Source organism: Pollachius pollachius, assembly GCF_949987615.1.
Source record: "Pollachius pollachius genome assembly, chromosome: 8".
Lineage (NCBI taxonomy): Eukaryota > Metazoa > Chordata > Actinopteri > Gadiformes > Gadidae > Pollachius > Pollachius pollachius.
The window spans coordinates 233,981-261,480 of record NC_136941.1 but is presented as its reverse complement, the minus strand read 5'-3'; the positions used below and the strand labels follow the sequence as shown (position 1 = coordinate 261,480).

At 47.5% G+C, this 27,500-nt stretch overlaps 1 protein-coding gene across 1 annotated transcript in view; it reads right to left on the bottom strand.

Moving 5' to 3' along the window:
• The window catches only part of clstn1 (calsyntenin 1), a 39,171-nt gene extending 18,556 nt beyond the window's left edge, over positions 1-20,615 (bottom strand). The window contains exons 1-5 of the mRNA XM_079741790.1: positions 20,280-20,615; positions 7,470-7,592; positions 2,590-2,785; positions 1,439-1,647; positions 1-98 (exon numbers count right to left, since the gene is read on the bottom strand). The exon at positions 1-98 is cut by the window's left edge and continues 52 nt beyond it. Coding sequence (XP_079597916.1) covers positions 1-98; positions 1,439-1,647; positions 2,590-2,785; positions 7,470-7,592; positions 20,280-20,361 — 708 coding nt within the window. The 5' untranslated portion in view covers positions 20,362-20,615. The remainder of the gene's footprint in view (positions 99-1,438; positions 1,648-2,589; positions 2,786-7,469; positions 7,593-20,279) is intronic.
• Between the last annotated feature and the right edge of the window lie 6,885 nt (positions 20,616-27,500).

The following is a 27,500-nucleotide window of genomic DNA, read 5'->3' as shown; positions in this document are numbered from 1 at the left end:
CTCCGATGCTCGGTTCTTTCCGCAGTCGTAGGCGGTGACGGTCAGCTTGTACATGCGCTCTTTGCCGTAGTTCAGTTTCTCCGTGTTCTTGATGTAGCCTGGGGGGGCAGCACACAGACAGGCGGCGTGAGCGACGGCAGGGGGCGCGGGGCAGTCTCAGAGCTCCAGGGGGTGGGAGACAGACGCAGCCGTCCGCCCCACGCGCAGGGTCGGGTATTTACAACGATGCCTGTGGAATATCCTCAGCTATCATGTGACAAGAATGATCTGACGGACGCCTCCCATTCTGACTGACGTTTAGTCATTTTGTTCTCGGTTGAACTAGAAGAGCCCATCCCTCATCCCTCAAAAAGTGTTAGCGTATAGATTTATTTTTCCTTTACATAAACCTCTGGAGGTGAGATTCTCAACATTGTGATTTCTCCTCCTCTATCGCCTCCTTGTCCGTCAACGCCCTAAAAGGCCGACTCTACAGGCTCTATAGACTCTATAGGCTCTACAGACTCTAGATGCTCTACAGGCTCTATAGACTCTATAGGCTCTATAGGCTCTACAGACTCTATAGGCTCTACAGACTCTAGATGCTCTACAGGCTCTATAGACTCTATAGGCTCTATAGGCTCTACAGACTCTATAGGCTCTACAGACTCTAGATGCTCTATAGGCTCTATAGGCTCTACAGACTCTAGATGCTCTATAGGCTATATAGGCTCTATAGGCTCTATAGGCTCTGTAGGCTCTATAGGCTCTATAGGCTCTATAGGCTCTGTAGGCTCTATAGGCTATATAGGCTCTATAGGCTCTATAGGCTATATAGGCTCTATAGGCTATATAGGCTCTATAGGCTCTATAGACTCTATAGGTTCTATAGGCTCTATGGGCTCTATAGGCTCTAGTTTAGTCTATAGGCTCGATAGGCTCTATAGTCTCAATAAGCTCTATAGGCTCTATAGGCTCTAGTCTAGTCTATAGACTCTTTAGGCTCTATAGTCTCTATAAGCTCTATAGTCTCTATAAGCTCTATAGGCTCTATAGACTCTAGTCTAGTCTATAGGCTCTATATGTTCTATAGGCTCTATAGGCACTAGTCTAAGGAGCTTGTAGAGTCTATAGAGCCCATATAGTCTAGAGAGCATACAGAGCCTATAGAGCCCATAGAGCCTATAGAGCCTATAGAGTCTGCAGAGCCCATAGAGGCTCACTCTTTTGTTCTTCCGACAGTCCTCTGGTTTAATATTTAACGGTGGGGGGGGGGGGGGTTCAGAGGATCTGCATGCAGCACGGCCCTCAAGGTGACCCCCCCTCCTTCCCGCCTCAGACGCCGCTCTGAATCCTGATCAGGACTCCTGCGGCCCCCCCCGATTACAGCAATCAATACCCGCCGAAACCCGAGACCAGCGCTAAATATACAACGAGGAGCCGGGGGGGGGGGACCCACCGTCCTTGTCGACGGTGAAGGGCACCTCGGGGGTCACGATGTCGTAGCTACAGATCTGGCTGAACTGGAAGGAGCAGTCTGCGTCTACTGCCTCCACCCGCAGGATGCTGTCGTACTGCTTCCCCTCCATCACCGTGGCCTTGTAGGACTTCTCCTTGAACACGGGCGCGTACTCGTTGATGTCGTTCACCTGGATGTGGACAGTGGCCCTGGGGGGGGGCAGATGTGTTATCGGGGTCATGTGACGTGGGGGGGGGGGCAGATGTGTTATCGGGGTCATGTGACGTGGGGGGGGGGCAGCGTGGCTGTTAACTTTGTAGCCATGACGGGAGGAGGTATTCTGGGAGGCTTAATGGAATCTACAGGATTATTATTATCATCAACTCCATGAATGTCTCAGTCACCACACGTATATCATGAGGTTGTATGCAAAAATAGATCTGAATTACACAAATGGAAATTTGAGGATTGAGTTGATCCCCTCCTTTTGCCTGCGCTGCAGATAAAACATCTCTCCCTCTTTACTCACTCCATCTAATTACCTAAACCGCAAATACAATTAATCCAACAACTTTGAGTTGGCGGGTCTTTATCTCCAAACCCCTTAAAGGCTGCTCCGGCAGACTGGATCTGATCAGCGTAATGGACCACAGAGCCCAGCTATAAAAAGAAGGCTGCTTTTGTCTGCCAAAAAAACAAAGCAAGTCGGGGTTTGGTACTTTATTACTGAATATAAGGTATAAATAAGGACTCCTTTTAATACTTTATTTTCTATCTTTGGGGGGCGAGGACTCCCTTGTTGGCATTGTAGGGTACAAGACATAATGCTATTACATGAGTTTACTGGCCTAGAGTTGGATAATTTAGAAATTAACTTTTAACTTTATAATTCAATTATTATTCTTTGAATAATAATTTGTATATATTGCATCATCATTATACGTTTATATTACTTGCATTGACATACAACTATCTTCACAGAAATATGTGAAGGTAGTGTGTTTTTTAATGTGCTTGTATGTAACCAATAGCTTAGGCTGTAGTCGTGCATGTTTGTGTGCATATGAGTGCATGCAGGTGTGTGTGTGTGTGTGTGTGTGTGTGTGTGTGGTTTATCCCGTATCTTCACGGGGGTGTGGGCGGGGACTCACTTGTGGGACTTCTTCATGTTGGCTCCGTCGGGGCCCTCTCCGCAGTCGTAGGCCTGGAGGGTGAAGGTGTGCTCCTTCTGCAGCTCGCAGTCCAGGTGACCCTTGGCGCGGATCACCCCCTCGCCCGTGGACTTGTCCAGCACCACCGCCTCGAAGGGCACGTTCTGCCCGTGAATCCTGAAGCCGCAGATCTCGCCTGAACAAGGTCAAGAGGTCAAAGGAGTATTGGCTGAGAAACGTTTCGCAAAACCGACAAACCCCTTACGGTTGTACCGTCATTACATCCAAAAGTAACACGAAAAACGGAAAAGAAAAAAGGATCTTATCAGCAAACGGCAACTTCACGCAGACAAAATAAAGATCAGCCAAAGAGCTTTGGCAGCCAGGGGTGGTGCACATTTGGGGGAACGGGTGGTGTCTGTGGAGGAAGCCAAAAGCACTGTATGGGGATCGGGGGGGGTGTTGGACAATTAGTTACATAGATGGCTTAGTGTCTTTCCAGGCCACTTGGCATCCAGTCATGCAGGTAAAAAAACTCCCCAAAAGATACACATGGACAGGCATTAGACAGGAGAACTTGTAAGATAAACTCTGAAGCAAACCCAGAAACTGGGCGTGATAACGAAGACTGTTAAATGTATGCGTTTTTTAAAGGGTACAAAGACGTACTACTTATTGCAGATGCAAACTATCTCAAAAAAATATTAATTATTTTAATAAAACATTACAAAAATAGTGGACTGGATGTTATTACGGTGATCCGACTCCATTTCAGCCAAAGTCACTTAAGTCTAATATAAAGAAAATTCTAGAAGATAAAAGATACATAATTAACAAAAGTTTCACTTCAACACCATATTCAGGTACGTTTTTTTTGCAGTAAAAAAAACAGTGCAAATTTAGCCTCTCACTTCCCAAGTGACTAAGCAATGAGAAGAAAGTCTAATCATCAAAATAATCAAATCAGTACAACAGCAGTGGTCAAAACAAGGAAAATATACCCACTGGATGAGAACTGGGGTTAGAAATATCACCTGGCTTGACATCCACAGAAAGTGACGACTGCAGCCATGCTATGGTATAGATTAGTGGTGGCGCATTAGCTAAAGACTTCCACTACGGCAAAGATGCATGAGGCAAAAATAAAAACACTTTGCAGCAGAGAGAGTTTGCATTAGTTAACAATCTCAGCAGCTATTAATTCAAGATAAAGACCAGGAGGAGAGCTTATAACAGTTATCTCTTTTGCACAGCAGTATTAGCTTAGGGAAAGAGAAAAACACTCCCGAAAGAGCTATATGCTTCATTGTCTTTGATGCTATTTTTTTTATGCCAATTCAAGTTCCAATTGATTCTGTTGTAGTTTGGTTTGGGCATCCATTTTAGATCCGGATCAGAAACTGCGGTTAATAAGCAGCTTTTGGGTTCACTGTTTGAACAGCTGAAAAACTGTTAGGGTCTGCAAACTGCAATGGATGTCTCATGCACAGATATTTCTCATCCCCCAACCCCCAAAACAACACACTTTTCATCCAGTGATGGAAACTTTTCAAATGGTGAGAAACAAAAACTTAAGGCAAAGAGATTTATATAAAGTAACTAAATGGGAGAAGGGGAATCAAAAGAGCATGACAGGAGAAGTAGTAGTTGTTGAAGTCGTGTGAAGTGAGGGTGCTCTTTTATTTAACGTTAGTGGGTTAATAATCAAGAAAAGGAAACTGAGCACAAGCCAGAAGAAAGAACCTATCATCACCTTCTTTGGTGAGGGTCACCTCAAAACTCTCTACAAGAACAGAGAGAAGATAGAGCGGGATCAGGCAGAGGGGAGGAAGAGGTTCAGAGGTTATACACAGAGGATCAGAGGTCAGATACATACAGAGGTAATGCACAGGACATTGATACATCATCATCATCATCATCGGGAGAAGGGAGAAGGGTAGAGAAGAACATCATAAGCACATGAAGCCATACAAACTACCAGAAGAGGCTGAGGAAGGGTTCAAAACATCACACGAAATGCCAAACATGTTGCTGCTAGTTTGGATTTAAAGAACTTATACAAGATGGGCCCTCACTTCTGAATCCTACAAGGGCCGTCTGATAATGCTTTACACCATGGAATGGTTATCTTGCATTGGATAACAAAGATATATTATCAATGCGAGGCACCTTGAATAATGAATACGTTATCAGGGACAAAACAATACGCAACCAGACTTCATTTTCCCGTGCGCCCGTTCTGCCTGGCTGTGTTCGGCCTCGTGTGGGCTGGAGCCCTGGGTTTTGTTTTCACCGAGACAATTACAAATGGATTCCCCCATTAGTTTCGGGACCAGTCATGCAGCGGAAACATTGGGCCCCCTCTCCCATCCCTCCCATCCCTCCCCTCCCCTCTCCTCTCCTCCCCCCTCTCTCCCTCTCTCTCCCCTGACCGTCCATGGCCGTCCCAGCGCTAATGACCAGCTCTCACCAGCGTTTGGGGAATCCAGACGTGTTTTAATGGGTCTGTCGCCCGGTCCTCCCACACTAACCCTGCTGCCCGTCCTCTGTCTCCAGACCCCCCCCCTCTGCATCACACAGGACCACGGCTGTCGTCGGGCAGTGTTCAGCGGCACAATGTGTCGTGAACGATTAGAGTGCATGATGAAATAGCAGGTAGGAGTTTAAACATCGTGAGCAGTAGCCAAACCCCTGCTCAGGATTTTCAACCATCAAATAGCACTGGGTCGGAACTGGCTGATACCAGCCACTAGAGTATTATGGGATTTGTGCGCCAGATCACAAGAAAGTGTGAATCTAATTTAAAACAGCCCAGTCGCCCCACCGTGTTCAGTGGACCCGCTCTGTCAGACAAACGCACTCAAACTAAAACCGGCTCTGCACTAAAGCTAAACCGGCTCCTGTTCCAGCGGCCTGAGCCTGCTCAGAGCGCGAGTCTGCTCGCAGCCCGCTCAGCTCTGAGTGAGGACCGTGTTTGTTGGCACGGCGATAATGGCCGCCGGTCGGGGGTTGGCAAGAGGCTGCCTGCCCTGCTACGGCCATCTGAAGCCAGATCGCCCGGTGCTCCTTTGAAGCGCCCAGGGTTGCAGGGGACACCATGTCCACTCGCAAAGCCCCCCGCCCATCAAAGGGAGCGAGCCCCCCCCCCATCGCCACACGGCTGAAAGGAGAAGGGGCACTGAGCCGCTTTAAACTCTAATTTACTGTGAAAGGAAACAAAAATCATGCGCTGAAAGGGCACAGTGTTTGATGGAGCCTCTGTTTCTCCACTGCGCGTCGTCTGTTTAAGTGCTGCTCCCTCATATTGTCGTTGGCGTGTTTAGATCGCCTCGTCATCGATCCAGACACCTTATATATGACTATGACTTTTCATGACTTTTTTTTACAATAGTCCCATCAAAGCCGGTTATATTAATTTTGGGAGTTCAATATATCTCTTGACATCTTGGCTTTAGCTATATTTCTAAGATATTACCAATCGGTGTTTTAAGGATCAATCTGATGGCTGATTTATAAAGAGTGGCTGGGGTAATGTGTGGTAATCTCCTCACTGTGGGCCGCACCATGGGGGGGGGCAGGAAAGGGCAGACTAGGAAAAGATCACAGAACCGGGAGATGGGGTGAAGGGGAAATAATTCCCTGTGGCCGCGGTTCTCTGAAACTTGGCCAAAGTCAATGCCCGTGTGATTAACAACTTTAGGGTCCAACTCTGCTCTGGCACAAAGAGCCGTCTAATGAGGCTCTGAGAAGGAGAAATAAGATTAAAGGGAGCTGTGATTGATCTGCATATCAAAAGGGGCGGTCTGCATGCCAGCTGTATACAGCGCTGTGTTCAACACCCACACTGATGTACAAGAAGCCTTTTAATGGGAAACCGAGAAGTGGAGGAAATAAACTAGTGTTTGAATTTTCCTATAACTTATTGAAGTTAAGTTTAATATCAATGTTTAATATACTCAGATGACTCACCGACTCCGATGAGTCTAACATCAATACAAAGTAAACAAATACAAAACTGGCCGAGCAAAATATTTCTGTGTTCTTGACACAGAAAAAACGCATACTAATAAGTGATAACTATAAATAATGTATTCCCAGCGAGGGGAACTGGGCCGTGCTTGTGAGTTGAGGCCTTTATGTTTCCCAACTGGCTGAGGATGAAGGGTGATCTGAGAGAGCCGACTGAGGCTGTGGGCCTGAGGCTGGGTTGAGGCCTGAGGCCGTGATGAGGCCTGAGGCCGGGATGAGGCCTGAGGCCGGGATGAGGCCTGAGGCCGTGATGAGGCCGGAGGCCGGGATGAGGCCGGAGGCCGGGATGAGGCCTGAGGCCGTGATGAGGCCGGAGGCCGGGATGAGGCCTGAGGCCGTGATGAGGCCTGAAGCCGTGATGACACCTGAGGCTGTGGGCCAGAGGCCGGGATGAGGCCTGAGGCCGGGTTGAGGCCTGAGGCCGTGATGAGGCCTGAGGCCGGGTTGAGGCCTGAGGCCGGGTTGAGGCCTGAGGCCGTGATGAGGCCTGAGGCCGGGATGAGGCCTGAGGCTGTGGGCCTGAGGCCGGGATGAGGCCTGAGGCCGGGTTGAGGCCTGAGGCCGGGATGAGGCCTGAGGCCGTGATGAGGCCTGAGGCCGTGATGAGGCCGGAGGCCGGGATGAGGCCTGAGGCCGTGATGAGGCCTGAAGCCGTGATGACACCTGAGGCTGAGGGCCAGAGGCCGGGATGAGGCCTGAGGCCGTGATGAGGCCTGAGGCCGGGTTGAGGCCTGAGGCCGGGATGAGGCCTGAGGCCGTGATGAGGCCTGAGGCCGGGTTGAGGCCTGAGGCCGGGTTGAGGCCTGAGGCCGTGATGAGGCCTGAGGACGTGACGCCGGCCGCTCCCTCACCTGCGTAGCGCAGCGGTGCGTCCTTGTCCAGGGCGATGAGAGGCGGGTCCAGCAGCACTTTGTCGTCGTTCTCCGTCACGATGCCGTGGTACGTCGTCTCGATCCATGGTTTGTGCTTGTTCACTGCAGGGGGGAGAGAAGGGCGTTCATTAGCGTTGATTAGATGGTACCTCGTCGGGGAAGGCCTGTGACAGATGGACGGGTCCGACTGACCTCGTTTGTGAAAGACATTTTGGTCATCACTCCCTGTGGTAACATTCAAAATGAACAGTCTGTTGGGCGTAACATAACGGCCATCGATCAGCGGCCGCTGCCCTTGTCAATGCCGTACCACCTCCTGATAATAGCTGGTTAAAACCCAAGAGCGTTTAGATGTCCCCTTTCCTGCGACACACTGCTACACACAGGCTTCAGATAAGACAGCAGCCGGAGGAACAGTGTTTGTAGGTGGACAGAGAGGACGGCAGCATGCGGCCCGTGGTATTGGAGAACACGACTTGAACACTAAAAAGACACGGCTCCTATTCTGCGTCACTGCGCAGCTATAAACGTTGCCATGCCTGTGTGTAGATTCATGTGAGACCCAAAGTCATACAGCCGTACACCCTGAAAGAACCTGCAAAGCTGCAACTCCTGCTTCCTCAACAGAAACAGAAGCCAGCCTCCATCAGAGATGGATTATTACCATGGCGACGGCGCCAGCTGTGCCAGGTACTGTAATGTTCCAACAGCTGAGCCCACGCGTTACACAACCCGCTCTGACAGCGCCCTCGCCGGCATGACGACGACTCTGGCTCATCATGGCCGCTTTGACTTCAGACCCCTGAACGAGACGGAGCTGCACCCCATCACCCGGTGGCGGTCTGCCCCCCCCTGTCACCGCGGGAGCCTCCTCCATCGCCATGTCAACGGGCAGCCCAGCCCGTCGCCCTAACGATGATGCTGTGTGAGGCGGACAGGCTGCTTAGCAGGTTGCTGAGCGGAGGCGGCTGGGCCAATCAGGTGCATGCCCTCAGCCGTGGAGTGATGGGCAGCGTGGAAGAACAACAACGCTCTGCTTTAATATCACAGGGGCTTGACCTTGGACTGACCTTCTGACCTCCTAATGTTATGAACGTATTATGAGAATTACAGAGCTAGCATAGTAAATGGATATCAGGCTACCAGCCTGTTGAGAGCTTTCTTAAGAGTCGTTATTTGTATTCATAACAATATTATTAATCAAATTAAGCAAAGGGACTCATCCTGTGTATTATCTTAAAGAGTTTTAATATTAGCATATGAAACAGTCAGAACATCTACGCATCTGAGCAGGACAAAGCATTGTTACTTTGGATTGCTTCATTGGGGAAGATCTGTAAAACATTGAATGAAATGTATAATAATAATAATAATAAACCTTAAACTAGGTTTTCTGAACATTGACATTAAGAACCAATGCAGTACTAGTACAGTTCTCTAATGCGATAGCAGTTAATACATAATGACATGAGGTTCTGTTTATTAAAAGAGAATAAAAACGCTGTCAGCCAGATCCAATTTCTGCAAAGCATATTAGTGCTTTGATAGGCGCTGCATAATTCAGAGAATGATTGCGTTAAACAATTATTGAGCCCTTTGCAATGAACCACATTAACTGAATAAAACGATAATATCCCGTCGCCAGCCAGAGTCCAGACCGTCAAGGCTGCTCTTGATTTTGAAACTACAACATGAGGCTTGAGGAATCGTTTATGATTTGCATGAGGATTTGTGCACAGATTTCAATCATCTCCAGTTACAATTACACAGTCTGGCACCTCTGAAGAACCTGTCTACCGCCTATCTCACATGGCTATGAACACACAATGAGAACGTGATACCATCTCAACACCATTAATGTGCTCTAGATTTCAAGGCGACTGCAGCCCAATGGCCACAGGTAAAACGACTTCAGAACGTCAATCTTCTTTCTATGAAAATCGAGCTAAACGGTTCCCGCAGTACCAATGGGAAGGATTCATTCGATTTGCGCGTGAAATCTGAGGGCTCCGGTTGTTTCTAGAGAGTTCCAGACGACTACACTTATCTGCCTCAGCCTTTATAGGTTAGCCGGGTCACATGCCCCGGACAGCCCCATTGGTGCAGGGTGTTATGACAACCTATTGAACCCACATCACCATGGGTGCTGCCTAGCGCAGCTCCGTCTCGCTGGCAGGATGGCAGTTCCTGTTAGAACCATAGTGTAGCATTTGTAAATGTCACCAGCGTGATTCGTAGTAAAAAGGTCAGATATGACTCATTTGAGGTATTGTTGAGACAGATATGCCAGTCAGGGCCTTGTTTGGGGTCACCATAGTGACAGGCATTGCGGGGGAATGGAGACCTGGACTAATGTACATCCACAGGAACACTCTGAGGTATGTTCCCATTACCGGACTGTCTTGCGGATAAATGGGACGCGGTTCAGCGAAGAGACCTAAGTGCTATACACACCCAGAGAACAGGAGCAGATGAACTGAGGAGACGATGACTGCGGAGGATTCTCTTTTACAGAAGGCCAGTCTGGCTCACAAACTCCTACTGTGGAATGTTATCCAAAGCACAATGGAGTCCAATGCGTGAAAAACGCACATCAATTGTGTGAAATTGCCAACAAGGGCCTTGACAGACGGCTTCATCAGCCCTCCACGGAGAGGGAAACCTGTTTTGTTGAAGTGATACTGAGAAGCTATGGAAACAAAGATAGGCTACACAAAAAGCAATTTTAGCTATAACATGATGGTATAACTTAGAGACAATCTGAATGCGAGGTTAGCATTGGCTATTGCACAAATAACTCCATTATAGCTCCATTATAGTCCAACTGGCTAGTCCTCAAAGGTGCAATAAGCTTGGGTGTAAAGATGGGTTGGTGATTAGGCGAGGAGGGTAGCTTTGAAGTAGCTGATCAATTCCAGAAGAGTGCTGCCCTGCCCTAGCTTTGGGGTTATTTAACGGGTTGGCACAATGCCAGCTCCTTCCTTCTACTTTAGATGAAACATGTAATCACCCATGCAGCCCAAATACCAGCGTTATTAGAAGCGAGAGAGACCCGGCCTTCCACTCCTTTGAAGCCTCCAGCAAAGGGGGCCTGATGGAGTTTGCAACAGACCAATCTACAGGGCGTCGTTCTCAGGTAAAGGAACACTTGGATGTCAACAATATGCTGGATTAAAGACAACAGCATCAGCATTTACTGATTTGTCTCCCGTGCACACAAAACACAGAATCTGTGTGGCTGAATTTGAAAACAGCCGTTTTAATTTGATGTGTAGATGGGCAAAAAGCCTATTCCTTCAAACGCTTTCTCACTTATCTTGACGGACAGAAATCTTTGGACACAGAAACAACATTTCTACATGCATCCAGCGGTGTGTGTTCATGGGCTGACACTCTTCTAGGTCTGCCTAGTGTTCAGCCTCAGAAGGGTAAAGTAAAGTGATTTTTGTTTATGAATTCAGTAATAACAGCCAACATTGAATGGGATTATCTCTGTTTGCCCCCGGGCGATTACCAAACCAGTTTGACTCCAACACGTCGTTGTTTTGTACTGTGGGGCTTAATGAGGGTTACGGACACTATTTAACTGAAACCATCTAAACAAAGAGCGGCTTTGGTGGACCCCCAGAAACAGTCTGACAGCAGGAGTTGTGGCATACTAAAGAGAAACAGGCTGTCAGTCTGTCTTATGTTAAGATTACCCCACAAAAAAAGATACAAAGTCCAACTTTTTATCAGACCTTTTCGTTTCAATATTGAAAATCCTCAAGACCAAACATGTGGCCTTTAGATAGAGAAAGGGAAGCAGCCAATCAGGACGGCGTGTGCGGCGGACAGATGGCAGGCTCTTGAGCTAGCAGCAGCACAGTATACAGGAATGCAGCGCAATCCTGTTACACAGTACGTTAAACTACTGACATTTAATCCTTTAATGGGATGCACCCTTTTTTATTGACTCGCCAGGTCGCAGGAAACGAGAAATGGAAGCGGTGTGAAATAATCCTGGGAGTTGGGCCGCTGCTGTCTTTCATTGTGGTTCGCGGTGCCCATTAGTGGTAGAAATAACACGTACAGATTGAATCATCGTCCTCCTCAACCCATCCCCCAACAGTTATGATTCATAAACTCTTGTAATTCCATGAAGATATCCCAGATTATACCAAATGCAAATACGATATGGCCGACCCATAGCCACCCAGGGATGCAGCGGTGGGCCCCAGCGACCACAGACGAGCAGTGGAACAACGCTCAGATCAGAAGGAGATCTCCTCCTCCTGGCCTTGAGGAGCTCCACCGCTCCGCTAGCTTATGCAGCTAACCAAAGCCTCGCCGTGTTGTGGAGCTGGCCATCTGCTGTCCTACTCATGCCTGTTCTGGCTTGCTGCTTCACAGGCAGGGCGCTTTACGATCAGACGTGCACCAAAACAATTTCGGTCTCTGTGCAGTAAAATGTTTATGACAAGGCGGGGGTAATTCAGATTATGTAATTGAGTGTAATTGATATGTAGAAATGATTAGAACACAAGTTAGAACAAAAACAGCAGTCTTGTTTTTGTAAAAAGGTAAAGGCAGCATATGTTTAAATAAATAAATAAATCCAATATGAAATATGATTTTCAGACGTTATAGGTGGGATCGTTGTAAGATGCTCATATCACGATGCATTGAAAAATTCAGAAAGTATCGGATTGTCATTACTGCTATTGAGCAGTAATAAAATGCCCGCTTACCGTTATGATTACATTCAAATATGCAATCAAAAAGTGGATTGGATAAATGGCTAACTGAGAAGGGGATCACACCACACCCTTAACCTGTGAAACTCAAAGGCAGTGAAGCTCTTGAAGGACCTACTATGAGGCCGTTTGGACCTTCTTGTCCTGCTGATAAAGTTCCTGGGAAAACAACAAGGCAATAAAGAGGCCCTGCAGCGCCTGGAACATGATGTTCTGAGAGGTTCCCTGCAACTATCACCATAGCAGTCCTATATACTGATCAACTATCAGTATATAGGACTTCTACCTCGCAATGCATCATGGGAGATGTAGTGGCTGATACTCAGCATCGAAAGGACTCCAGTGAGTTGTTATACTGTAAAACATACTGTAGATCTACAAATTAATGTAAATATACCATAACCTATGCGGTTGACACAACAATGTCTCCCCATAATGACAAATCCTCTTGATTACTGTACCATTACCAAATCCAGTTAGCACTATCATTATTACTAGCATTCCAATGCCTCCAGAAGGCAGGCCAGGCCTCTTGACCAACGAGGACGTGGAAACCTTCAGTCCAGGAGTTAATTAATTTTTTTACATGGTGCCATTCATTACATTACATTTATGGACGCTTTCGTCCACAGCGAATTACAATAAGTGCACTCAGCCGCCACGAGACAACAGAACATTCATCAAATAAGCTAACTGCTCATTTGAGCTACGATATTTGAAACAAGGAAAATGAGAGAAATGCACGGGCCAGAATGAGTTCTGAAGGGTTGAGTTTGTCCATTTGCCAGGGAAGACGTATCGGGGCTCTGCTGTCCTGACGGCGGTGGGGTGCCGGCACAGCAGGGGCCACCTGGTAGGAGGGAGCCCCCAGACGTCTGACCGGAAGGGGGGTTCGGTTTGACCACGCCCTCGAAATGGGATGGGCCGGAGCCCGATCCGATCCCGACCGGGATGGGACTGGGATGGGACCGGGATGGGACCGGGATGGGACCGGGATGGGACCGGGATGGGACCGGGATGGGACCGGGATGGGACCGGGGTGGGACTGGGATGGGCGGGTTGGGACCGGGATGGGACCGGGATGGGACCGGGATGGGACCGGGATGGGACCGGGGTGGGACCGGGATGGGCAGCAGGTGGCCACCGCTCTCTGAAGCATGAGGGCTTTGAGGTGCCAGGAGGTAAAAGGAGGTACCATGTGAAGACGCAGCAGAATCAGACAACTCCTTGTTTCTGAATTCTCTCCAGTAAAAGACCATCATAGGCCACACTATTGTTAACAACAGTTGGCTTCTATTAACTTGTCAATCGTGTTTAATGAAAATAGTTTGAATTATAGTTATCAAAGAAAATTAAATCTTCCATTATCTAAAGCTATTAATGGATCAAGATTCTCCAAAGAACGACTCTATTACATCTTTGTTTTGATTGAAATCAGCCCCTCTCCCATCTCGGCCTTCGTGATCATTTGTCTAATGGGAGTATTAACTCAAACGGAGTGTGCATGTAAAGTGTGACACCCAACCTCTATGTTAACACTGGGGGATTTAGGAGGTTTCATCGCCCGCTTGGGGGCTTAATGTTTGCCGTCTTAGACCATCTGGACGTGGGCATGTGGAGACCGAGACTGTGAATTTGATAGAGTAGGAATAAATAATAACCTGTTATGATATAGGGTTGCGTGACTTCACACAGTATCACCGCGACATATCCTGGACATGGGGGAGGGGGTGGAGCATCACTATTTATGAAAGGACTGGCACAAAGAATCGCTGAAAAGAGTTTCCACTGAAAAGATGGTGAGGTTCTGATGCACAGAGAAATACATAATGGCTGCCATCATCACATTCACTTACACTTGGCTGCCCTTCCAATGCAAAGACATAAATAAAAATAGGCCATTCTGTGGACGCATTTATCCCACGTGTCTGCGAGTACTATGACTGATAATATTCTTAGCATGGGTGGCCCCAGCGGGAGATGCACCCCTAACCATGGCGGGGCAGAGGCCATGCTCTACCAGTCGCGCTGGCCTGGACCCAAGAACTACGCTGAATTTAACTCATCCTCATTTTTCAGTAACTCAATTAAAATACTTTTTGTTGAAAAGGAATTGCATTCTTATAACACATAACCGCCATAACCACATCGTAATCAACCTTCCCTATCCCTTAGGTTTACTGCACGCTGCTTATCGTTACTAAACCCTACTGTGTTGTTCCTGCTACAGGGGTAAACAAAAGAGAAGAGCATATGGGCTCTCTCTCTCTCTCTCTCTCTCTCTCCCCCCCCCCTCCCTCTCTCTCTCCTCTCTCTCTCTCCCCCCTCTCCCTCTCTCTCTCCTCTCTCTCTCCCCCCCCCTCTCTCTCTCTCTCTCTCTCTCTCTCTCTCTCTCTCTCTCTCTCTCTCTCTCTCTCACTGGCATCTTGTTATACTGTTGTTATCTGTTGTGTGTATTCTTTAATATGTTTTTTTTTAATGTCCACTGTCCTTTAAATAAATAAATGAAATGAAATGAAGCCTTCACTCCCGGCATGACTCAACCCCAAAAAGATATGGCCCTACATCCCCATGCTGCAGGTGACCCAGAGCCCCACCCAGAGCCGGCGCGGTCGGCCTCTCGTGACAGGTTATTTCATGCATCCGGATCATATGGGGTGCTGTTGTGTAATGTTAAAGGCCGTGCCAGGATACTACGCCCACGGCACGGCGTCTGGTTCCATTTGCATATCATAGAATGACGCCTGCGATGGATCAATGCTAGCACATTAAACACAGAGGCTGAGGTTATCCTGCCGATCGAACTCGCTTACACAACAGCAGTCTGGTGCATGTTTAACATTAGCCCCTGAAGATAACCGTTATTAACATTCACATTTAGCCTGGGACTGTTGTCCAAAGCAGCTAACAATCATTTATCAAAAATAAGATCTTCAAATTCAGTTAAAAAACCCTTCACATGCGTACAGTTAAAAATAAACGAGGCCAGACACAGGGCAAGTTATTTGATGTATACAAATTTAGATTTGAGGAGTGGCAGCCATTGTGCAAATTAGTTTTTCTCCAATTCCCTGCAGGAAGTCGGAGGGCTCCGCTGGCGGTGGACGACCCAGACACACTTCTGTGTTTGCGTGCTGACGTCCCTGACTGTTTGGGCAGGCCGTCTGCAACCACAGTGTCAACTGTTCTGGGAAGCAATCGAGACCCTTAAGGATACGTCGGCCCCAGGGGCCCTTACACACACACACACACACACACACACACACACACACACACACACACACACACACACACACACGCACGAGCCTCCAAGTCACCCTGCCAGGCAACAACCGTTTGTTTGTACTTCTTGCAATCACGACCAACCCCAACTCGGCCGCCCTTCAGCTCGCCCAGGTCCACCCCACACAGGACTGGGCGTTTCCCCGTGGAGAGGGGGTTGAGAGGGCCCTGAGTGCGTGCGACTCAATCCCCTCTCTGTGTGAATGGCACAAAGGGCCAGTGAAAGTGAGGGAGAGAGCGAGGGCTGGCCGCCGAGGGCACACATACGACCAGTGATCCTGACCTGGGGGCCCACACTGCAGGCAGTGTGTGGCTCGGCGTTCCCGTCTAAAGACAGACTTTATGTTTAACCTGTGGAACATATAGAAGGTTTCTGTTGCCCTAGAGTTCCTACAGGTGATAAAAAGGGCGTTTATTTGGTAAAGGGCAACTGGTTAACAGCGGAAACATGGCTGGTCTGAACAGTAGTACTTTGAGCTCGTTGGATATTTGTTGATTGTATAATGATGTGAATAATGAGGACAGATGTCAAGATTTAATGGCCCTAGACTTTCGTTATTAAAAGGCCAAGATAGCCAACTTAAAGTGTAATTTATTACGCTAGGATGTGTCTGTTCATTTGTTTACGAACGTAAGGTGTCCTGTGAGCCGCTCCATCCTCTCCATGGAGCAACTAGTTCATGGGATTCCTCACTTTATTGTACACTCAGGAACAGTTCAGGAACCCCACAGTACCCCCAGATATCTGGGAGGGAACATGGGCTGAGAGTAAGCCATCCCAGGGAGAGAGGAGCCTTGATATTCCAATGAGGACCCATTCTGGACAGTTCAACGCCTCCATTCAGCTTCTCCAGGGACCAATGAGGAGGTAGTCATCCCAGCCACCACCTCCACCACCACCACCACTACCACCACCGCCCCAAACACAGATCTCTCGTCAGAGAGCCCATCCCTGACAGTTCTGCCATGTGAAACAACATGATGCCAAACATGCCACCAGCAGCGACAGAGCCATATCTGGTGGGATTATCTCATGCACACATTCTTGAAGGCTTGGAGCTGTGACGTTTCCAACAGTGACCACATTGTGACCTGTTTGCTCCCGATCCACGGGCTGAGATGGGGGTCTGGAAACCTCTTTGTTCCAGAGGGAATTCTATGAATAAATAAGAGTTAACTTTGAGAGCGTCTGCCCGTGGCGGCTCAAACATCCCATTGATGGCCTTCAAAAAAGAACTAACATTTACTCCAAACCACACCGCGATAGTCCAGTGACCCATGACTCGTGGTTAACAAGAACAATGTTTTGCTACCAAACGCCCTTTCTTCATTATTCATAAAACAAGGCTGTCCAGAGTGATTGATGACGTCTCTGCCATGAATCTCGAATTGTGACAAGAGGCATTTGAATGCCAGATTCGAATCGGGAAATGCCATCGGGACATGCCATGCTACACAACGACCTGGACGGGGACACTTTATCGGACGGGGACACCGTCCAGGAAGTGACAGGCTAGAAATAAATGGCCTGTACTGCATTACAATGAAATGAAGAGCATGCGAGTCCTCCTTGCCAGGGTTATATTCTGACTGCATGGCTATCATGCTTTTGGTATTTCCCATGTACGTTGTTAGAGAGGTGGGGGAAAAAAGCCTGTAAGCCGACTCTGGCCTCTGAGCTGAATGAGCAAACGTAACCGTGTTCCGGTAGCAGAGACAATGCGGCCATTGTGAGCCTAAGAGTGTCTACAGAGGTCTGGTTTACCATAACAGGGCCCCATGCAGGCCTCAGGGGAGGTGCGTATGGCTACACCGCAAGGCTTTTAAGGAGTCCATCCGTCCTCCTCAGCCTCCTGCAGCCTCCCAGCAGACCGGGAGCGTAGGTCACATTGAATCACTGCAGCCTTAGAGCCAACACTGCGCTGTATTCGCTGAGGTCTGTAACTTATTCCTTTGACGTCCGTAAACCGAGTCAAATTCCCTATAAGTGCTTTAATGGCTCGTTAACTGATATAGATTATGGAAAAAAGCAATTCGACAAACGCTGAAACACATCTACCCAGAGGCTGTCTGCTCCGTCAACACTTGGAGAAGTTTTAAGACTATGCCTATTTTAGCATTCACATTGATGGCATCAATAAGCTGAATACTTCTTCTCCCAATGATGGGACCAGGAGAGTAAACCCTGGTGCGGACGTGTTGCCCATGATGGATAGTAGGCCTGCATAGCTCTGCCCTTTGAGCCCAGCAGCGCATAAGTTAACTCCCTCAGCACAAAGACAGCAGCTTCATTTGTTCAACCAGAATGTGTGTTGATTCGATGATGAATGAAGCGAGCAAATTTCCAGGAGACCACATTTCTTTGTCTGGGTTTTAGGTGGACAAAGCAGAGGGAAGGCCGATGCATCAGGAGCACGAGAACAGACTAAACAGAGGAAAATGGCCGCCTTCAGCAGCTGCTAGATAAACAGAGATGGGAAAGTGACAAAGTGAAGAAATGACAAACCCTTTATCACCTCTTCAATAGATGTTTGGAAATAAAGACATAGTATATATATATATATATATATATATATATATATATATATATATATATATATATATATTTCAATAGCTTACTGTGTGTTGTTTGTATATATATATATATATATATATATATATATATATATATATATATATATACAAACAACATATATATATATATATATATATATATATATACAAACAACACACAGTAAGCTATTGGAAGATCTAGTAAGTAAGTATTTATTAAGGATAATATAATGATGCTATGAAGGGATTGTGTGCTTAATGTTAAGTGCTGGACAGTAATTCAATATTCTGAATTAGCATCATTCCAGCGGTACCATAGTCACGGCAGAGCACCATAGCAGTGATCAACAGTTATCCATCAACCCTTGAATATGAGACAGCTCTACAGTAGATTGGCGAGGTGATTCATTTGTCAAATGTTAGATGGACTTTAACCGTGAATCTTTGTCGTGTCCTTGTTCACTACCCCAAGTAAACAATGACAGACGGTACATGCAGGCGGATAACCCTTGCGGCGATATGGTGTTTCAAGAATCACAGTTTCCATGACAATGTGCTGAGATTCTTCAGAATGTGCTAAACACTGCCGATGTCTGTTCCTCGGGAGATAACCTTCCATCACTGATAGAATTGCCACAGCCGTCCCTATCGCCTTGTCACTCACAACTATAGAAAAGTCTAGAAAGTGTTTGAAGGAAGAACAATCAAATGTGGATGAGGAAAAAAGTGAAGGGAGGAGGGAGACAATCTGATTCAACTCAGAGTAGAGCATCAGAGAGCCCACAGAGAGACCTTTAGCCAACGTGCTGCCTCCCCGGGCTCCTGGGCTGATAAGAGCATAGGGGGACAGCAGCAGCAGGTGTGCTGAACAAACGACTGGCAGAACAGGGGTGCCTCACACAGACACACATACACACACACACACACACACTTTGATTGATGGCAACAAAAAAAAGTCATCGCAAAAAAAAAAAAACACCCCTGAACTTGACACAGCACTTTCAGCCTGACCCCACAAGGCCCCATCATCACTTACGGACGAAGCAGCTTGTGCCAGCTTTTTGTTTCTGCATTATTTCATTACTGAGCCTTGTAGCCCAGGACAGGAGTTCCTCGCACGGAATGGGTGTGTCATAAAAAGCAAAGTACACATCACAGCCCCGAGGATCGGGGGGAATACACACCTAGTGACCGATTACTCAGACGTTACAAGTACACGCTAGTAAACATTGAGAGGGCGTAAAGGCAACGTCGATAAGATTGGGATAAGGACGCGGTGCAGCTGTGAATATTGAGCAGAGGGCGGGAGGTGTGTCGGCCTGCACCAAGATCCGCGCACAGGCAGGTACCAGCTCGAGGCTGTGATTCATCCGAAGGCCCGTTAAAGTAGACACAGAAGAGCAGAGGACGTTTGGCCCCTCTAACATTAGTAGGTCTGCTAAGGGCTTTCGCTAAGCCTGTGATCAAAACACATTAATTTTTAAATCTACCGACAAATCGCTGCATGTGAGGAGGATCTGCAATGCGTAGCCAGCCTCGGTCCCGGTGGTTCACTCACCGCGCTGCCAGCCTGGACGTGAGGCCTTTTAATGGGGGAATAAGCCACTATGGTGCGGTGGGGAACAGATAACGTTAACTTACACAATCACTCAAACCTAAACTAAGAAATGAAGTCGTAGGAGGCTACCATCGACATTGCGTGTGGTTATAAAAGACTAAGATTACCGGTACCCTAAAATAGATTTTGAAGCGGATAAAGGCATCGTTTATAATATGATTTGTAACTCTAACACGACCCATATGGGTAAGCGTATGAATATAGGGTATTACAAGGTGATGACAACCATAAACTGAGTGTTGTTTTTTTTGCGCCGTCGCTTCTGGTGGTTACACTGCAGACATGACCGCGCAGCAGCGCACTTGCTGCCCGGGGAGACGAGCTCCATCCCCCCGCCGCGGCTCCAGCTGACCCCTCCCCGGAGCAGGTTCCTCCCGGAGCAGGTTCCTCCCGGAGCAGGTTCCTCCCCGACCGACTCCCTCCCGAGGGTACCCAGTACATCACTGTAACGTTATATAACATGTGCAACATCTCCCGGGTCGAAGGTATTCGGCCGGTCCGTTTCCCCTCGTTATGCCAGAACGAGGATAACTGCGTGATAGAGAATAAGGACCGAGGCGAGAGAACAAGTGCATCAAAATCAACCCGACGGGGCTTTACCTTTGGCCGCCTCCACCGCGCATAATAGTCCGAGGACCAGTCCGACCGCGGATGCCAATCGTGTATTCCTTCGGAACTGCATCCCGAATGTAAGCGTTGAAACACGGGGTTGGCGAACACGACCTTACTTCTATGCTACGTGAGTCGGCTCGAATATTTCTTTGTCAGGAAAAAATGTTAATCCAGAAGAGACGCGTTCAGTCACCGCGGTAGCTCTAAGATGGCCGTCGACGCCGCCGCTCTTCGCTTCGCTTCGATCGCCGCTCGCTCTCCTGCAGTCTGCAGCTGTATCCACGAGACCGACGGCCGGTGACGTCAAGACTGTTATTGTGGGAGACTTGAGCGCATGCAGCTAGTTTAGCACGGGCGGCTAAACTAAGATTGGGCCGGTGGGGGTGATGGAGGGGAGGGAGGGGTTCTTGGTTGGGTTGGGTTGGGAGGGAGTTGCCAAGCAGTAGCCTATACCATTTACTCCCCTAAATTTACACAATTCAAATAGAAATAACAGTCTCTCTCTCTCTCTCTCTCTCTCTCTCTCTCTCTCTCTCTCTCTCTCTCTCTCTTTCTCCCCCCCCCCCCCCCCCCCCACACACACACCACACACATTGAGCACAGTAACAGAAGGAGAGAAACAGAAAAAGAAAGGTGGTACTTTTCATGAGCAATATACTTAATAATTTAAAACAACACACAACAACACTTAACCCCTATATCATCCTCCCCTCGCAGAACCGACCGGCTCTTACAGCGTCGGATGTGTGAAAACAGAACCCATGCACATGGCAGCTATAGGGGTGGTGCATTCCAATCAACACCCTGGCTCCCGCTCACACATCCTGGAGGAGAGAAACGCGTGCACCACTCATGAAATCAGACGCAGAGAGATTGTTTCACACCGTATATCATTTGGAAAAATCTGGAGAAAAGCCTTTACATGTGGGTCCATTATTTATGATGCGGTTGAAGGCTGATATAATGATTGGTTGCTGGTCCATTACGTCTGACTGGGCTGTAGGCTATGCAATGGAGGATCGTGGTATTTCCTTTATGGATATTGTTTCTCTAACACATTGCACAATACACCTTCAGGTTCATTTTTGAATATTGTTTCATGAGTTTTGTAATTGATGGAGCTATCCTTAAATGACAAAGTTCAAACTCAAAGAGATGAGGTCGGACAAGATACACTTTATTGGCGATGGGGCAGTGAATTATAAGACGTATTCTAATGAAAAGGACAACAAAAAAATGTAAACTACAAAACTACAACAAATATACAAGATTGCAACAGTGCGCGCTCATGAGGCACATGCCACCGAGCCCATTTCTCAAGGACCCTGTTTAATTAAAGAGGATTATTTTCTATCTTTGTTGTGTAAGAGGGGTCACACGGAAATAAGACTAGACTCTAAAAGGACCTGGGCATTATCTTAGCATGAGCCCTGTGTGTGTGTGTGTGTGTGTGTGTGTGTGTGTGTGTGTGTGTGTGTGTGTGTGTGTGTGTGTGTGTGTGTGTGTGTGTGTGTGTGCGTGAGAATGAGAGAGAGAGGCCACACTATCTGACGGCCCATAAACAGGGCCGGTCTTCAGCCAATGAGTCGACGGCAGTGGATCCGCAGCACAATGGCTGTTTGTTCTCCTCATTGGATCGCCATGAACTGGCTGGGAGAGGATGGTTCTCAAGCCACAGATGTCCATCAATGGGGGGGGGGGGGGGGGGGTTGAAGAGGCATAAAATGACCATTGTTACGTCTTTAGAGAGCCACCCAGCCAGGGTACGGCGGTGTTCGGCGGATCAGTGTGAGACAGCGATGAGCTGTTACTAAGGTGTTACTTCCTCCTGACAACCTCCTGCTGCTGTGACTGACTACCAGTTATTTCCATGGTCGTTGAAAACAGTCTCGTCTGTACAGCCGGGACAGTTTCTGGAAGCTCCTTGATTGATAATCCAAGGTTTCCTTTGTCATTGTGGTGTCGGCGTATTCTCCAGTGACGGAATAGTTCCTTTTTATTTCCTTTTTTATAGCTACTGTTTAATAGCTCTGTTGATAGAAAAGCTTTCAATGCACCTATTCAATGGACTGACATTCAATTATAGATAATGAGTGGTTCGGTTATTCTACTTTGAAACCAGACATTTGCAAATCAGCTTAAATTAGATTAGTTTACAGGAAATAGTTGTAATTATATCCCCAGGAACAGTTTTCACATTTGTATTCTTGTTTATTTAAATTCGAGAGTATACTTTATGTGTGTTAAAGCTATAATATAGACAATACTTACCTATTAAAAAAATGACTATTTTTAAAAATGACTGAATCTATTTGTCACAATAACCCAGACTTTAAGCTGTAAGGATGAATATGAGGAACTGTGATCGGTTGATAAGCTATCTAACCAAACTTGAGATCAGAACTTCCTCGATGTACAGGTGACATGATTACACGTCACCAGAGGTTATCATAGGTCGGAGATGGCCTCAGGTCCTTTCTAATTACTGAGCAATATCTTCATTTACATTATTTATACTCCAACAATTAGTGAGTTTTATCACGGTCAGGGCATACGGAAGGCATTATGATTCCCCCAAGAAGTTTCTATTATTAACTGATGATTACAGATAAAACCGCCATGCATAATAAGAGTAATTATGGAACACAATTTAGTGCGCCAGGGTTTTAATGTATTTTCCTTCCAGCCCGAACGGATCCTTATCAAACGGTCGTTATCACCGTTTTTTAAGTGTGCTTCGCGACAGACTTTCCGGTTTGCTACAGTGGTGGGCTTTTAGCGGATCAGAATCAAAGTAGAGAAGTGGCCTCCCACTGTGGCGGTTTCCTGTGGCTGGACCAGAGCTGTCCCCTCCTGACATGAACCACTGGAGCAGACACTGGTAACCCAAATCAGGGGGCGATCGTCCCACTCTCCCCGTGGTCGACATGGCGGTAGACGAGATAATTGCCTGTAAGGCTCTTATCTGGGTTATCCGGAGTGATTTCCTTCTTCAACGGCCTCTGATGTGCGATTGAATATTAATGGTGTGCTGTGATGAGAGACGGTGATTATCGTGTGATTGCGCTGTGGGGGTCACACCTCACAGAAATAAAGAAATAAAGGACATTTTCTAGGCCCGATATTTAAATGAGCTGTCTGGCAAGGAGCAAGGAACTGACAAATAAATGCACATTGTAGTGCTGTTTTTGTGTGTGGCTGCAAATATATATTTTTAATGTGTTATGTTTTTAGTCTTTATTTACAACTCTGAAAAGAATGTATGCATAAATGATCTGTAGACAAATCAAATATGTTCAATTTGAACAATTTGAGGTTTGGTCGTTCAATGCGGACGTCATTTTGACATTGCTTGTGAAAATACTATTCAGCAGCCTGCCTTTCTCAGGTCAAATGAATAAGAATATCATGATATGATAGAATTTCTATAAAGGAGAATATTCAATATCTCCCCGGACTATTGTTAGAAATATTCTTGGTCATCAATTATATATTATAATATGTATATTTTATAAAATACTTATATATTTTGATTCTGTGCTTAAGGATTTTCATCATTACAACAAGCCGACACTTAATCTAATTCAGCTTGACTTGAGACTTATCTTATCTTTACTCTTTAAAATTCCTATCAATCAAATGGACTTTATGCGTCCTGGTACACCAGTCTTAAGTCCAACACTACGTCTAAAAAACACATTTCTTATTCTAGACAACCTTTCAAGAATGTTTCTTTTTTTTCCCAGGTGTATAATACCACATCAAAGGTATTTAAAACCCAATTCATTCACTTGCATGTGATCCTAGGCAGAATTGTGTCGATCTATTTTGGTTCACATATAAAGAGAATAGCAAGGCAAGGTCTGTGTGTATTGAAACACCGATAGCTTCAGTGTGATAAACTGAGACATACTTTGTCATTCTGCGCTGTTAATCCTAATACATATCAACTGACACAATCCCCTGATCACAAAACAAGCACTTGCACTCGAACCAATGCAACTTTGACCCTGTCAGTTCACTGTACATCAGAGCAACCTGTATAGCCTCCTTAGCCTTCAGAGCTTCCTATAGCCTGTTTAGCAGTCACCACAGTCAACATGAGGTGGCTGTTCAGCTGCCCCAGTTCCCATTGTGGAGCGAGGACCACCAGATCACAGGGCTGAGTGGGAATCTGACAGATGGGCTCCAGGGCTCAGTGCAGCCCCCCCCTCAAGTCTCCCATATGACTCCCTGTCTCTCCCCACATGTTCAAGGACCCTGGAGAACAGCCAATCTTGGAGCCCCGTCGGGCACACAAACAAAACGTGAGTCACGACTCAGTTGAAAGCTGAGAGTAATGAGAATCCTGTTGACGATGAATCTACCTTGTGGGTTCTGTGGGACGTCGGATTCCTCCAGATGGCGGCCATTTTGCTTTGTGGAGGTTGTCAGTCTGCTGGGATGGACGCAAGTTTTTCTAAACGTCTGCGGCCAACATGGACAGCAGCGGACGCCAGAGCCTTCAGCGAGCGGACGTCCGCGCGTCTCTGACCGACTGTCTGTGAAAACACTTTGAGACATCAACCTTTACCATATGTCGCTTTTCACTGTTGAGCAAATGTCTGGAAGGGATGGCACGCACGCACACACACACACACACACACACACAAAGACACACTCACACATATAAGCGCACACACAAATACACCCACACACAAACACACTTAAGTTAACACATAAAGACACCCCCACTCTTTTCTCACACACGCACACACACACACACACACACACACACACACACACACACACACACACCCAGACACACTCACACAAGTACACATGTGTGCTGAAGCATTCATCCACCCCCGTACCGGATAAAGTTAATAAGAGCCAGACTCCCCAGACACAGCGCGCTGCCCACCCGCAGCAGCGGCTCCCATGTTGACACCAGTGTGTGATTAAAGCCTGAGCCCCCCGTGTTCGGTGACCAGACCCCGGCAGCAGAAGGGAGCAATCGGCCCCCCCTCCCCCCGGTTCCCCTCCACGGAGAGCGGGCAATACGGGAGTAAGGAGGAGGTGAGGGGGGCTCCATGACTGCTCTCCACGCCTCCACATCTCTCTGGTGAGGGAGAGAGAGAGAGAGAGAGAGAGAGAGAGAGAGAGGAAGAGGGAGCGAGAGAGAGGAGAGAGGAAAGAGAAGAGAGAGAGAGAGGAGAGAGAGAGAGAGAGAGTGGAGAGAGGACAGAGAGAGGAGAGAGATAGGGAGAAAGAGAGCGAGAGAGGGAGAGGGAGAGAGAGAGGAGAGAGATAGGGAGAGAGAGAGAGAGAGAGAGAGAGAGGGAGACAGAGAGGAGAGAGAGAGAGAAGAGAGAGATAGGGAGAGAGAGAGAGAGAGGGAGAGTGAGAGAGAGAGGAGAGAGATAGGGAGAGAGAGAGAGAGAGAGCAGAGAGAGAGAGAGAGAGGAAGGTTGGTTCTATCCCTGCTTGTGGAAACAGCATTAAATGTGGAATAAAGATATAAAGTGAATATATTGATAAATATGGAAGGATTGTTGCTTGTGTATTTATACATACAGACTACTATCCATCAGTTTGGGGCCATGTGGATGAACCTTGCCTTGTCAAAATCATTTCAGTGATATGAATTACACAGCGTTTTATGGCGCAATTCGCTCATAAAACGCTTTGACTTTGCTCCTGACTTTCCTGCTGTACCGTGCACACGGCTTATAGGATTCAACGGCAGGGGCGCAGATAAAACCAGTGATAAAACGCTGTGGCAGAAGTGGGAGATGCTTCCCCTCACTACATTAAAGAGCAAGAGGCCCTCGACCAGCGGCACCCCATTAGCGCTAATGCCCCCCCCCCCCGGCACCCCGTATTTTCCAGAGCGATGAACGTCTCCCGCATTGAAGCACAAAACCTCATATTGTTGAATTCACATAAAAACAAATGTTATTTGTCTACATGCAGAACATTTATGCCTAAATCATTTTTCTCGCAGTTGTAAATAAGGACTAAACACACATTACACAAATGTATTTTCAGCCACATATTAAAAACGGAAACAGTGGTTCTGTTGTGACATTGCGTCGGTCCCTCTATATATGGGCTTCCTTCCTTTGTGTGTGCTGGTTATATATTGTTATATTGTGGGGTAATGTTGCAGTTGTAAAACAGCAGCCCTGCTCTGGTTCCGTTTACCCTCGTGCCGTCGACAGACTCTTGTGACATGAATGACTCAGCACTTCCTGGTCCCTTCGGTAGGCGCTGTGGGGTCAAACCGCTGGAGATGACTCAGCACTTCCTGGTCCCTTCGGTAGGCGCCGTGGGGTCAAACCGCTGGAGATGACTCGGCACTTCCTGGTCCCTTCGGTAGGCGCCGTGGGGTCAAACCGCTGGAGATGACTCGGCACTTCCTGGTCCCTTCGGTAGACGCTGTGGGGTCAAACCGCTGGAGATGACTCGGCACTTCCTGGTCCCTTCGGTAGGCGCCGTGGGGTCAAACCGCTGGAGATGACTCAGGTGCACGACGCTTTGGAAAGCTAGCCGATTAGCTCGACGGCGACACCCCAGGGAGCTGCTGGAGAGAGCAGAGCTCTGAGTGGTTTAATGAGCAGATAGCACCTGCCTGTCGCCATCGCTTCCTCACCTACTGAGCGGCGGTCTGTCACCTCCGGCAGGATGTGAAAAAAAACCCAGGAGATTCTATCTGGCTCCTGTTAATGGAAGATTAAGATACCAGTGTCTCTCTCTCTCTCTCTCTCTCTCTCTCTCTCTCTCTCTCTCTCTCTCTCTCTCTCTCTCCTCGGCCTCTATGTCTTGCTCTCTGCCCGTCGTAGTGGTCCAATGAATTAACATTTTAGTGTTCCTGCGCTCTGCATGACCACCATCTCTGTTTGCCTTCATTTCTCTCACCATTTCACTCTCTCCATCACCCTCATTCTCTCCATCACTCTCTCTCTCTCCACACGTGGCCCCGTTAATAATTGATTCAACCACATCTCATCTCTCCCTCTCCCTTCTTCCCAGTGCACAGCCAATCCTTCTCTCTCTCTCTGCGTCGTTTTCAATGTCTCATCAATGCCGCTCGACCCCGACGCTGCCGGCATATTAAATCTGCGCCCCTGCCGCGCCAGCCGCTGCGTCAGCAGAGCAGCAGCGTGGGGAAGGCGCTTCATAAGCGGCTTGTAACACCGGGCGGAGGTGGGCGTGGGCCCCCGTTCC